We start from the raw sequence: 12,626 nt of genomic DNA, 5'->3' as shown, positions 1-12,626 counted from the left end.
GAATCTCAAAATGTTCAATCATCCATAGAGATTAGAGCTTACATCTCTAGACATCAAACTCCTTTTCTCAGCATGCCAATGACTTCAAAAAGGGCGTTCTTGAATTTTACTCTCTTAGCATGTTCTTTTCTTTTCCCATGGTAGGTTGTTCCAGGTGGAATGAATCTTGTTCAAATTGCTCGTGGAATTGAGAATACGGCAAGAGAACACATGCACACAAAAATGCATTGTTAGAAAACATAAAAAAAAAAATGGGAGTTGAGGGGGCAACTAATGGAAGTTCAATTACCTTTGTTGTCGGGGATGTAACGGAAGACTACCTCGGTGTAGCTCGAGGTGGTGACATTGCAGATGCAGAAGGATTTTACGACGCAGTCAAGGAGCTTCAGGAGGGAGAGGTCGTGGAAGAACCACTGCCTTGAAAGTAAAAGTTTGGCAGACCTCCAATATTGCAATCTGCTGTCAGGTTTAATTTGCTCCCAAAAATAACACAGCTGCCGCATGTAAGGCACCGTACACTTAAAATCTACACATGCGCACTAGAATCTCTTTAACAACGCTCAAAATATCAAAAAAGATGAATCTTTTTAATTGTATCCTATACTGACGAGTTCTATCTCCCATCCTCATACAAAATTTCGTGGGTCTACCTAACTTTTCTAAATTTTTAATATATTAAGGCTTAAATAAGTTTTTGGTCTCTATCCTTTACTAAATGCTTGGTTTTCATCCCTCGCCGGAGTAAAGGTGGGTTTTAGTCCCTAACCTTTGTCAAAAGGCTTGGTTTTGGTCCCTCCGGAGCTCTGGGTCAACGCCGGAGCTCCGGTGGCCCATGTGGCATGGCCACGTCAGTTGAATGAGCTTATGTGGAATTTAATTTTCTTTTTCATTTAAATTAAAAAAAAACCTAATTAATTAAAAAAAATTATTCAAAATTCTAAAAAACAAAAAAACTTAATCAAAATAATAAATGGAGTAATAGTACAAAAATGTCCTCTTCCCTCTCACTGCTCCTTCACTCCATTGCAATGTCCTCAGCCACATTCCCTTTCCTCTCCGGCGAGCTCGCCTCCGCCGTGTTTCCTTTCTTCTTCGTCGATTTCTCTTGATAATGGACCGCAATGTCGTCGTCGTGCTCCGGTAGGCCTTGAATCTCGGAAACATCCCACCACCGCCGTCGTCGTTAACCATTTTCTTGATAAAGGTGTAAACTTGATGCTCCTTGCAGATCGACGATGCCCCGCCGCTTAACCACCATGCCCTGTGTGAAGGGGTTCACGAAGATGGTTATTTCACACTTAGAACCTTCATCACTCTCAGATCCCTGATTTGGTTTCGGGAACGCAAGTCGGGATCGATCTGAGATTGTTCTGGGTTGTCCAGTAGCACTTGGAGGTCCGATCTGTTCTGGGTTGTTAAATTTTTCTGGGTTATGGGTTCAATTGTTTTCGCGTTGTCTTTCTTCGATCCCGTTTTGGAGTGCTTTGAGCTTCTCTGAATCTATGGGTTACATTTTCTAAACTGTCACTTTCTTCTAGCCTTTGCTGCGTTATGTTTATGTCTGCAAATTGTTTTGGGTTCTTAACTTGTCTAAGGAGGGAAATCTGGGAGGATTAATTGAGTATACTTTTCACTTTGGGTCATTTGGCCATGGTTTCAACAACATGTCTCTAATTCTGTAAGTGTCAGACCTTAAAAAAAACTTGTGTTTTGAATCCATAGGTGTCTTCTGGGCTATTTTTGCGTGGTCTTTTACGATTCAATTGTTTGCAACAAGGATTTAATAATTTTCAATTGCAACTAATAACACTGAGAGGGAAGAGGGCATTTTTGTACTATTACTCCATTTATTGTTTTGATTGAGTTTTTTTGTTTTTTAGAATTTTAAATAATTTTTTTTAATTAATTAGGTTTTTTTTAATTTAAATGAAAAAGAAAATCAAATTCCACATAAGCTCATTCAACTGACGTGGCCATGCCACATGGGCCACCGGAGCTCCGGCGTTGACCCAGAGCTCCGGAGGGACCAAAACCAAACATTTTGATAAAGGTTAGGGACTAAAACTCACCTTTGCTCCGGCGAGGGACGAAAACCAAGCATTTGGTAAAGGTTAGGGACCAAAAACTTATTTAAGCCATATATTAAAGAGCAAAACCTCAAGCGCCATTAAAATTCTTCAATGTCATAATACACATGAATCTAAAGCTAGTAACTGATGTGTGGTGTCTGGTATCCTAACGTATTATTCAATATATAATACAAAATTTAAATCCCATTGAAACCTTTAGAGCAGTAGGCATTTTATTGTAGTGAATATTTGGTGAAATAAAATGGTGTTTAGAGAAAAAATAACTGCTAAGAGAGTATGTTTGTTAGAGATCAGCAGGTATAACTCAAAGAATTAGAGTGTGACATTGTGACACATCACTAAAAAATATGACTCGGCAACTTAAGGAAAAGATTTAAGAGACTGAGTTGTCAAAGTCACATTACGCGCTTTATAATTCCTATATTATAATAATATATAAATAGATTATCCGTCAATATAGCTAGCTAACAGCTCCTCCGATCTATAACAAATACGTTAACTTTTCAAAAAGTTAACCAATTACAAAAAGTGTGTTGGAGTGTGATATTAAACTATACTTTTCCTTCTTTTAAGACCCAACACGAGGAAGTAATTGTAGAGCATAACTGGGCATTCAGTTATGTCTAATGCTATGTTTGGATATTTGTTGATCTTAGTGTAAAGTATTTTTGTACGTACTTTAAATTAAAAAGTGAACAAAATTCTTCATATACATTAAGATGAAAATTTATTCATCTTGCACTCAACGAATATCCTAACACATTATAGTACCGATAATGAAAAGTGAATTTTCAGTATTGTAGTACTAACTCATTTTTTCCTAAACATTTAGTTTTCTTTTATTATTATTATTTTTAAAAAAATGGAAAACTAACATGAGACATGTGTCAAAGAGCTTTGTTACATTCCTGAAACGAAACAACCAAAACAGGGTAAATAAAGGGAAGCCACTCACACTTCGTTAGTGTTTTGGTTTTGGTTGGATCTGAATGTCTTGATTGTGAAAATTCTAGCATTTCTACTCTCCTGTTTCAATCTCAAGCATTTGTACAATGAATTTTTTAAGACGCTGCACCCAAGATGTATGATAATGGTGCAAATGCACATAATTTGTTATTTCATACATACCAGATTCAATCTTTCACCTAGGAGGAACCTTAGAAGAATTTTTTGATGATTGCAGGAAATCAATAGTATTTATTACGAGTATGAACACCGAAGAAATGGGGCAACCGCGCGAGAAAACCATCAAGTTGTAGGCATAATGATCCTAAGAAAGCATAATTTGAGCTTTACATGTCAGATTTGAACCTGTGACATGTTGGTATTTAGAGATATTCCAATCCAACAAGTCATTAACGAATTGGCTTTGATAGTGTGTATTAGATTCTAATGACATATCATGTAGGCAACAACGGAATATCACCACATGCTTTTATTGTCCTCTCCGTCTTTCTCTTGCTTTTTATGTATTCATTGTACCAAAAAGGAAGAATGTATCTTCTTTTAACAATTTAAATCAATAATTAATTAATGATCATGTAACGGATTTATTGATTATATTTTCTGTATAAGCCATGATATATATATATATATATATTGAAATGAAGTGTAAGGGTACTTCAACCCAATATGGCTGCTAATAGGATTTACTTCTAATCATATAATTCTAAAAAACATAAAGGTATTTAAGGACTTGTTTAGTATGTTGTATAGTATAAGGTCTGGTAGTATAAGGTCTGGTAGTATAAAGTCTAATAATATTAGGGTTGACAAAAGTTCAATACTATACCGTATTTGGTGAGACATTGTATAACCTATCATACCGTTTAAAATAATATTATACTATATTTGGTGAAGTATTGAATAATGATGGATAATATAACTATTGAATATTTGTACAAAAATACCCTTAATAAGAAAATCCATTTTTTGTTTTTGATTTATTGAAATAATTTGAGAAAATAAAAGTCCTAAATATATATAAAAATTTACTTTACAGCATATTATTTTATTCAAAAAGAGTTAAAAATATTGTGAATGTTCAATTTTTGGCTTTAAAATAAATGGCCCAAATTTAATTTGGCTTAAAAATCCGGTAAACCCTCACTTAGGTTTCATTGTCTTGAGGATTTGGAGGCGTTGGAGTTTTTGCCAGTGCTCTACTCATCTGGCCGCGGCTTTTAGTTTTCTTTTACCTTTATGTTTCAGGTTCTTTAGACTTCGGGTCTTGGCTTTATGGCAGTTGTTGGGTGTTGCGGTTGGGTCTTGTGCTATGCACGTTTGGGTTGTTTCTCTATCTTGCATGTGTCGTGCGACTGGTAGGACGACGTTTGGTTGTGCCTACTGTTGTTTTCGACTATAATAGAGACCTCTTCTAGTTGTGTTTGGTTTGGCAATTTGTGGGGGTGTTAGAGGTTTTGTTTTGGAGGGTTTTTGCTGTAAAGCCTGGGTTTGTCAGCTTTTGTTGGCTTGGTAACTGTACCCATGTTGAGAGGGGTTGTTTCTCACTATTATCTATTTATATAATATATATATATATAATATATTTCTCTCCAAAAAAAAAGGTTTCTTCTCTTTATTCTCTTTTATGTGGTTGCCAGTGACTTCGCTCCACCGCACCCACCCACTGGACCCACGCTCATCTATCTTCCTCTGCTATCTACATAATCTCTCTTACACTGTGCTTTTACTAACCAGCAATTTTTTTGCACTGAGCTGAAATAATTTTAAGTATCTAATACATCACAACATGTCAGGCCTTATTCCACCTTTTGATGGTGGATTAAGTTATACATCATTTTAATGCAAAAGGATGGTTTGATTGATAAAGTTATATAATATAATGGAAGCACCAAACAACTAATAAGCTCAAAATGTATTGTATTAGTTTATACAATTAGGTCTAATACGGTGCTCCGAACATTCTTACTCTTAAGAAACTGTCGTTATAGCGAAATTTTCATTGGTTGCTTATATCTTATGCAGCACTTTGAGCCACAAGAATGGTGCTAAGAACCCAAAAATGCTCTCAACGATTGAGATGCACTAAATTCTCCACTGGAGATGCTCTTAGGCATTGAACTTTCAATCTAGAAATTTAAACAAACGTTTATAACAACGGCGACCGAAGAAGGATGTCGTTACTAATTAAATAAATTAGGATGAATGATATTTAGGTAATTATGAAATTAATAATACATATTTAATTAAAGAAATTATAGTTTAAAATATTTTAAAGAAAAACTCTAACGGTGTTAAGTTAAATGGACTAAAGACTATATTTAAAATTAAGAGGGGAGAGAAATGTATTTTGCTATTAAAACTCACAAATAAAGGATACAGAATACATCGATTGACTCAGACTGTATAACTCACAGACAAAATCTTTCACATGTTCATTCATAATTCACCAAAAGTAGATGCAAAAGCAGATTCCTTTATATATGCACTATCCCGGACAAGGTATACAGTGTAATTCTGAGTCACAAGGTTAACAGATCAAAGCCTAGATTAGTCTGAAAAATATCATTAGACTAGTTATGTAGAGCAGCTAAGACTCATTCTGGATGGTGATTTAACTAAAAGCATAAAACACAAACTGGCCCAGAGGGGAAAAAGAAAATATATATACAAGTTAAAAACTCTACTATGCATGTTTGCTTGTCGAGCAGAGATATATATATCAAGTTGATGGAATCACAGGATTACAGGATGCAGCTCTCTGCTGGATGCAATTCATGCTGTGCTCCATACTCCTTTGAACCATATCTTGCAATAATCGTTTCGCAGTTTCAGGAGCTTTATCTACTCCATCTACCCTTTCGGCAATGTCAAAAACAATTTTCTCCAAAATTGAGGAGGTTAGTGTTTTCTCAGGAGGAGAATCTCTAAGCAAATCTAGAAGCACGCGGGCTCTATTTTGAGCTTCGGCCGTGCCATCCACAGTCAGCCGTAACAGACCCGGAATCGCTCCTTCGTTAAGAATAAGTTCCCGGTATTTATCCCGGGAGCTTCGACATAATGATAACAACGCTCCAACAGCATGCTCTGTGCTGACAAGTGATCCATCTTCAACTGTCTCCACTAGGGTTAAAATTCCACCATCTACAAGTGAGATTGCGGTTCGTCCCTCTTCAGAGTTGGAAAGGATTTCAAGTAGTGCTGTAGCTTTTTCTGCAAACTTGGAATACTTCTTGCAATTTTTAAGGAGGTTGATGAGAGGGGAAACAGCACTAGCGTCGAGAAGTTCAGTTGAATCCTCAGTGTCGGTGGAAAGATTATGGAGGACGGTGACAGCATCAACTTTTCCTTGAAGACTTCCAGATTTGAGAATCTGAACAAGGAGAGGTGCAGCTCCAGAAGCAGCAATAATGGGCTTGTTGGGTGCAGCGGCAGAGAGTGTGAGGATAGCTGCTGTAGCTAACTCCCGCATGCTTCGACTATTTTGCATCTTGAGGAGCTCCACCAGAGGAGGCATGGCACCAGCACTCACTATTGTGACCTTGTTCCTAACAAATTTGAACTCCAAAATGTCATATGGTGAACTGAATGAATAAACTTCAAAAATGTAGAATAAGTGAGTAACATAATTCATATAAGAAAAGGAAAGAATGACAAGAAAGAGCCAAAGTATAAAATCACAAACTAATAACAACAAATAGTTGTGAAACAATAAGTTAAACATTACATAGTGCAGACTGCAGAGCGTTTCACCCAAGTTAGGCACAAAATATCCACTAAGCATGCATTCTCTACAGAAGAAACAGAAAAAGAAAAAGGACCTTGAGATATGCCACATCTCAAAAAGGCTGGTTGAATCATCCCCAAATCAGGCAACTTGGTAGTCAGAGATATTTAGAAAATCTCATAGTCATATTATAGTTAGATTCGATCTATAACTAAAACTTATAACTGGTTCTCTCAATCACCAGTACAATATTTCTATAAAATCAATATTTATTTCATATCAAGAAAGAGTATAAATACATGAAAAAATTATTTGACAAGCCAATGGAGAAAGTAGTCCTTTACAAGAATGAGACTCAAAATCAAAATCAATAAACCACTCAAACATTCAGTAGTTGATGGTTGCTAACTAAGGTTAGGAGTTAAAATTCCATTTAACCAAATTTAAAAAATGATCAACATGCGGACATCTTGAACTGAATATCAAATATTTCTTTCACCAGTAGTTTAGAGAAAAACAAAAAATCAGATTACTGGGTAGTTTCCTATGCATATTTCAATCATGTGCAAATAGGATTCCAGCATTCCAAATCTAGAAGGATATTATGTTTAGTAAGGCTTCATGGAACTTTCTGACTAATTTCTGTTTCAACCTACAGAACGCTATTGAATGTGGAAGCCACTAAATAAGGGGTAACATGGGTAATGCCACATAATCTATAAACTCACTAGTCTCAAAAGGGAAAGTTGGTTAAGATCCCACATCAAAGAACAGTGGAAAAAGAGATATATATATATACACACACCCACATACACACACACACAAAAACATAACTGCACAACAATATCTCAATGTTTAACAATTTGTAGTAGGCAATCTATGATGCACAACAATTTCTCTACTGCCCGGTTTAGTAGCATCGTAACTGCTGGTTCAGCAAGGGCATAATTTCTGCCGAGGAAGATGTGTTACAACAATTAAAACTGTATTTCTGAAACTAAAAGTTAACAAAAAAAGCAAAGACCTCTTAGAAAAGTAAATGAACACATTCAAACCTTTCAAAATATAAAACAAACAACATGTGAGGCTACCTTACCTCTCTGAACACAAAATCAATCAAAGAACAAAGAAAACACCACACAGATTCTGGAGCGAAAAAAGAGAGAACAGAGACCTCTCTGATAACATGAGGATGTGAACAGAACAGAGATCAAAGGAGGGTTGTGCTGTGATCCTTGAAACGAAGCTCAGTCAGAAACAATGCCAGAATGCTGTGAGTAGGCAGGAAACACAGCCAGTATGCTGGACCAGCGGCCAGAAAGGGAGGAAGTCAGACTCTGTCATGTTTTTTTATCTCAACTCTCAAGTTCGAGCATGACAGCAAGGTATGTTTAGTCTTGAATCAGAAATACATAGGTTTTCTGATATAAAAATAAAAATGGCTTCAAAATGCACAGAACAAGGTGGTAAATGGGGATTTTTGTCCTGTCACTCCTGTGAAGATAGTCGCTACCAATCCTGCTACTTCAAAACGCTCGATGACAGTAAATGAATAGCTGCCAGCAAAGTAGGTAAACTCAAGATTTTACTCAGGATCGGAAGGGGGGGTTCAAAGATCATAAACTGTGAGATCGTAACACGGCTCGGAAGATCCTATAATATATATACATATATATGTATATAATACGAGATTGATGTGTGTGAATGATAAAAAAGATGTGTCAAAAAGCACTCAAGGCCATCAGTATTTTTTGGGGCCAAGCTTAAGCCCACTCCACTACAAATATAAAAAATGAGATTGATGTCTGTGAATGATAAAAAGATGTGTAAAAGCACTCAAGGCCCATCAGAATATTTTTTGGGGCAAGCCTAGCCCGCTCCACTGCAAATCCCATCTTCCGTTCCATCTAGTCATTTATTTTCTTAACAAACGATCTTGAACCAGAGGGAGAAAAAAGCAAACAAATGGGGAGAAAGGGGTCTCGAACTTGAACCAGAACAGACTAAGAGGAAAACAAACAAAGCTCTAGTACAGAGCCAAGAGTGCCAAGCTAGAACCAGAGATGAGGTCACAAACCAGGACAGAAGGAGAAGGGGATCTCGACGACGACGACGGCGCAGGAGGGAGATTCGACGGAGAGAAGGGAGGCTCTCGTCTGAGAAGGAGAAAGCGAAAGATGCGCAGCAAGGAAGGCCCGAGAGGGGTCAGTAACGTATCCAAAACGGGTCACAGATGAAAAATGGGTCAAAACTCAGCTCGCAGGATCGTAAGATTTCACAGCTTTTATGATCCTGCACAGAGATTTCACCCATGCCCACGAAAGCGAGCTGGGAGGTAGACTCAAGCACAATGAGGCTGTCAAAGATTGTGGAATCGCACGATCTCACGACCCAGCTCGTGATTTTAACTACCCTGGCTGCCAGAGGCCACTCTACGATAGCAGTGCTATAGCATGCTATTGATAACTATGGAATTGTATTTATTGTTGGCTGTCTAATCAGGCTACTAACTAGTAATAAATCACGGAAATGCAGTCACAAACGTCATTGTCTATTGTGAGAAAAACTCAGGAATAAACAGGAAATATATCTACTATCATTAAGACTTACAAATAGACAAAAAGATTAATTTAAGGTAATCAAGGGTAGCCGGTTGAATGGTGTTTTTGCAAAGGAAGACCATTTGGATCCATTGAATTAAGAACCATAAAAAACTATCAAGACCGATATATCTCATTTATAAGGAGATCAACATCTAATCGATAACTAAATCCAGTATTTTTGCAATAATTTGAACACAGAAATGAGCTAATCAAATTCAAAACACACCAACATTTAGTTGATGAATAACTCCTCTCTCGAAAGTGATTTTTTTCTAACACTGTTCACACAAAAATGTTTATCAGTTCTCAAAATCAACCACAAACATGCACGTCACCCAAATCTATGCCATTAAAGACACATGTTTATCAATAAATCGGCATCTTCTGCACATTTTATTTGTGATGAATGAAATCAGTATGTTAGAGCCATTAAGCTACCATCTTAAATTTTATTAAACCTATCCATTTCCCACTAGGTTGTTAGATGTAAATGCTGTGATTTATTGAATTGTAATTTGTATAATAATATTCATCCAGATTCCATACCATACAGTAATTCAAAATGGAACCCAGATAAAATCACACACTATAGTTGATACTAAACAACAATCACAAAGATTTAGGCAAATACCCATGAACCAAATCACAAAACCCATTTCAGATTTCAGAAAAAGAACACATCTTTAGTGGCAGTAGTGGCATAGAACTAGAAGTACCTTTCATTGCGAACAGCGAGATTGAGGAGAGCGAGGAGAGAGGATTCACGGGCATCAAGGTTGGAAGAAGAGAGCATGAAGACAAGGGGTTGAATGACACCAGCTGCAGCAAGCTTGAAGCGGGTCTTGGGAGAAGAAGATTTGCGAATGAGTCTTCTGATTTCTCTTGCAGCTTCAATCTTGGTGTTAAGTTCCCCATTGATGAGATTCTCCGACAAGTTCAATATCTGGGTATGTTGTCCGAGGTTCCATGTTGTTGTTGATGATGATGTTGTCGTTGTTGTTGATGTTGTTGATGATGTCTCGGTTGCTTCAGGTTCTGGTTCCACTGTGCTCTCTCCCTCTGCCATCTCTCTCTCTCTCTCTGAGACTCGCACCCTGACACAGTTTGGGGCCAACCCTTTTGTTGATTCCTTCGGCTGCTAATATCTATCCCTTCTCAAAAAATGAATAAATCATATATATGGTTAAATATGGAAACAAATAAAATGTTCCTCACCCAATTCCACATTTTTTTGAGTACACAACCAATTCCACATTCATCTAAGTGATGTGATGGAAAAAGAAAAATAAGGTGGAATTCAGAAGGAATATGAATGTATCAAAATTAATTACATTTTACCTCAAACAATAATATATGTTATTATTATTATAGTACTTATTCTTTTATCTTTATGGGTCGGGATTGTCGGACATCCTATTAGGCAACATTAGGACCCAATCATTTTTCTGATAATTCTCATATTTGTATGGGTTTGAATGTTGCCTGAAATGTATCAATAACCAATCAAAATATTGGAAGATTCAGCCATGAAATTCGTTTCGTTGAAAATGAACAACGAGACAAAATATGAGCTTTTATGGATGGAAATTGCTTAATGGAACGAAACGAATTTCGTGGCTAAACCTTCCTCTATTTTGATTGGTTATTGATTTTTAAATTTTTATGAGTCATTAACTTTAATGTATTACAAACAAACATGATTGGTCATGTTTTAAATTCGTTGGATTCGTAAATTGAAATGCCGGGACATGTATTATTACTCGCCCATATATCATACTCCCTCTAATCTATGCTTTCAAACTCAACAACACCATGCATCACTATTTTCAACTTAAAGTTGCGGAAATTCTCACAATAGAGCTTGTCGGAAATGGCATAGCCGAAGGTAAATTCAACCTCCCTAGCGCCTGACCTCTCTTCCTTCTACCACACCTCTCTTCCTTCTACCACTGGTTGGGCATGTTAGGGTGCTTTGAAGTGTTGCATTATGCCTTTGTGAGGTTTGAGTTTGCCCGTAAGAGTGTCAGCGTCGGAGAGAGGCGTTCATCATGAGGCCCGACATTAGGGGAAGATGGAGCTTTTAGAGCTTAGGGTATAGGAAAGAGATCAAATATAGAATTACATTTAAACCTTTTTTATCAGAAATTCAGCACTAACTATTAATTTGAAGAATTTGCTATAACTATAACGACTATTAGTTTTTCGTCCACACTATACAAATTCAATTTTTTTTTTGAGACAAGTGTCATCCTTCAAAGGCAATCATGTTCGAGATGGGAACATCCACGTCATGATGGGGCTAACTCTCCCAGCAGGGTTTTTTTTCATCCACAAGACTCGAACCCGAGACCTTGCTCAAGGGGAATCAAACCATTTGAACCAACCACCCGTTGGTTATACAAATTCAATTAATTGTATTATTATTAACAAAAAAAAAATCTAATTAAAAATATATGTTATGGTTATGGATAGGTCATAGGATTGACTATTATTACTTGTACCCTCATCCATTGCAACAAACATTTCCTGAGTAACTACCATGTTCAACTCGTGACTCATTTTATGTTCAAAATCTTCATATATTGTGGGCTTGTGGCTATATAGATTACAATTGGGTCTCATTGCCGGAAAAATCTACGGTACTCACATAGTAGTATAGTACCTACTCATTTCATCCAAATATTGACATATGTCTCACGTTGGTTTTCCATTTTTTTTTTAAATTTAACAATTTTATTTTATGGAAATGCTAGTATTATTTTCTTTTATTGACGTACTAAATAAAAGAAAACTAAATTTCATTCAAATATTTTTACTAAATTTAAAGTAAAATGAGTTAGTACTACAATACTTAAAATTTACATTTCATTATCGGCGTACAATAATGTGTGTTATAATGTGTATTACGATACTCATCGAGTGCAAGAAGAGCAAACCTCTATCCTTGTGTATAAGAAGAAGCTAGAAAAGTATATTATTCATAGAGATGCTAGCAAGACCATTTTAATAACACACTTTTTGTTATTTGTTAACTTTTTGAAAAGTTAACATATTAGTTACAGTTCGGAGGAGCTGTTAGCTGTATGGCTGGACAATGGTGATTTATGTGGGAAGCATTTGACAAAGGACCATAATAAATCTCTAACCAATACAACAACAACAACTTCATAAATATAACTACTAATTAGGAGGAGCTTCCAACTATTGCAATGATATACCAAGGGCATCATGAAATGATAATGT

The 12,626-nt window shown here is 36.4% G+C and overlaps 1 protein-coding gene across 2 annotated transcripts; it reads right to left on the bottom strand.

Moving 5' to 3' along the window:
* Window positions 1–5,509: 5,509 nt before the first annotated feature.
* Window positions 5,510–10,535, bottom strand: LOC130734043 (U-box domain-containing protein 15). 2 transcript variants are annotated; one of them, XR_009017720.1, is made up of 3 exons: window positions 10,100–10,535; window positions 5,721–6,601; window positions 5,510–5,634 (listed from the first exon to the last, which is right to left on the bottom strand). XR_009017720.1 is itself a non-coding variant. In XM_057586338.1 (2 exons), the coding sequence occupies exons 1-2, from the start codon at window positions 10,447–10,449 to the stop codon at window positions 5,776–5,778; spliced, it is 1,176 nt and encodes a 391-aa protein (XP_057442321.1). In that variant the 5' UTR covers window positions 10,450–10,535; the 3' UTR covers window positions 5,510–5,775. The 2 variants fall into 2 exon arrangements, 1 of the variants encoding a protein (XP_057442321.1); XM_057586338.1 differs by having other exon boundaries at window positions 5,510–6,601.
* Window positions 10,536–12,626: the final 2,091 nt, after the last annotated feature.

The sequence above is a fragment of the Lotus japonicus genome, chromosome 1 (assembly GCF_012489685.1).
Source record: "Lotus japonicus ecotype B-129 chromosome 1, LjGifu_v1.2".
Lineage (NCBI taxonomy): Eukaryota > Viridiplantae > Streptophyta > Magnoliopsida > Fabales > Fabaceae > Lotus > Lotus japonicus.
This window is presented reverse-complemented; position numbering and strand designations above follow the sequence as displayed.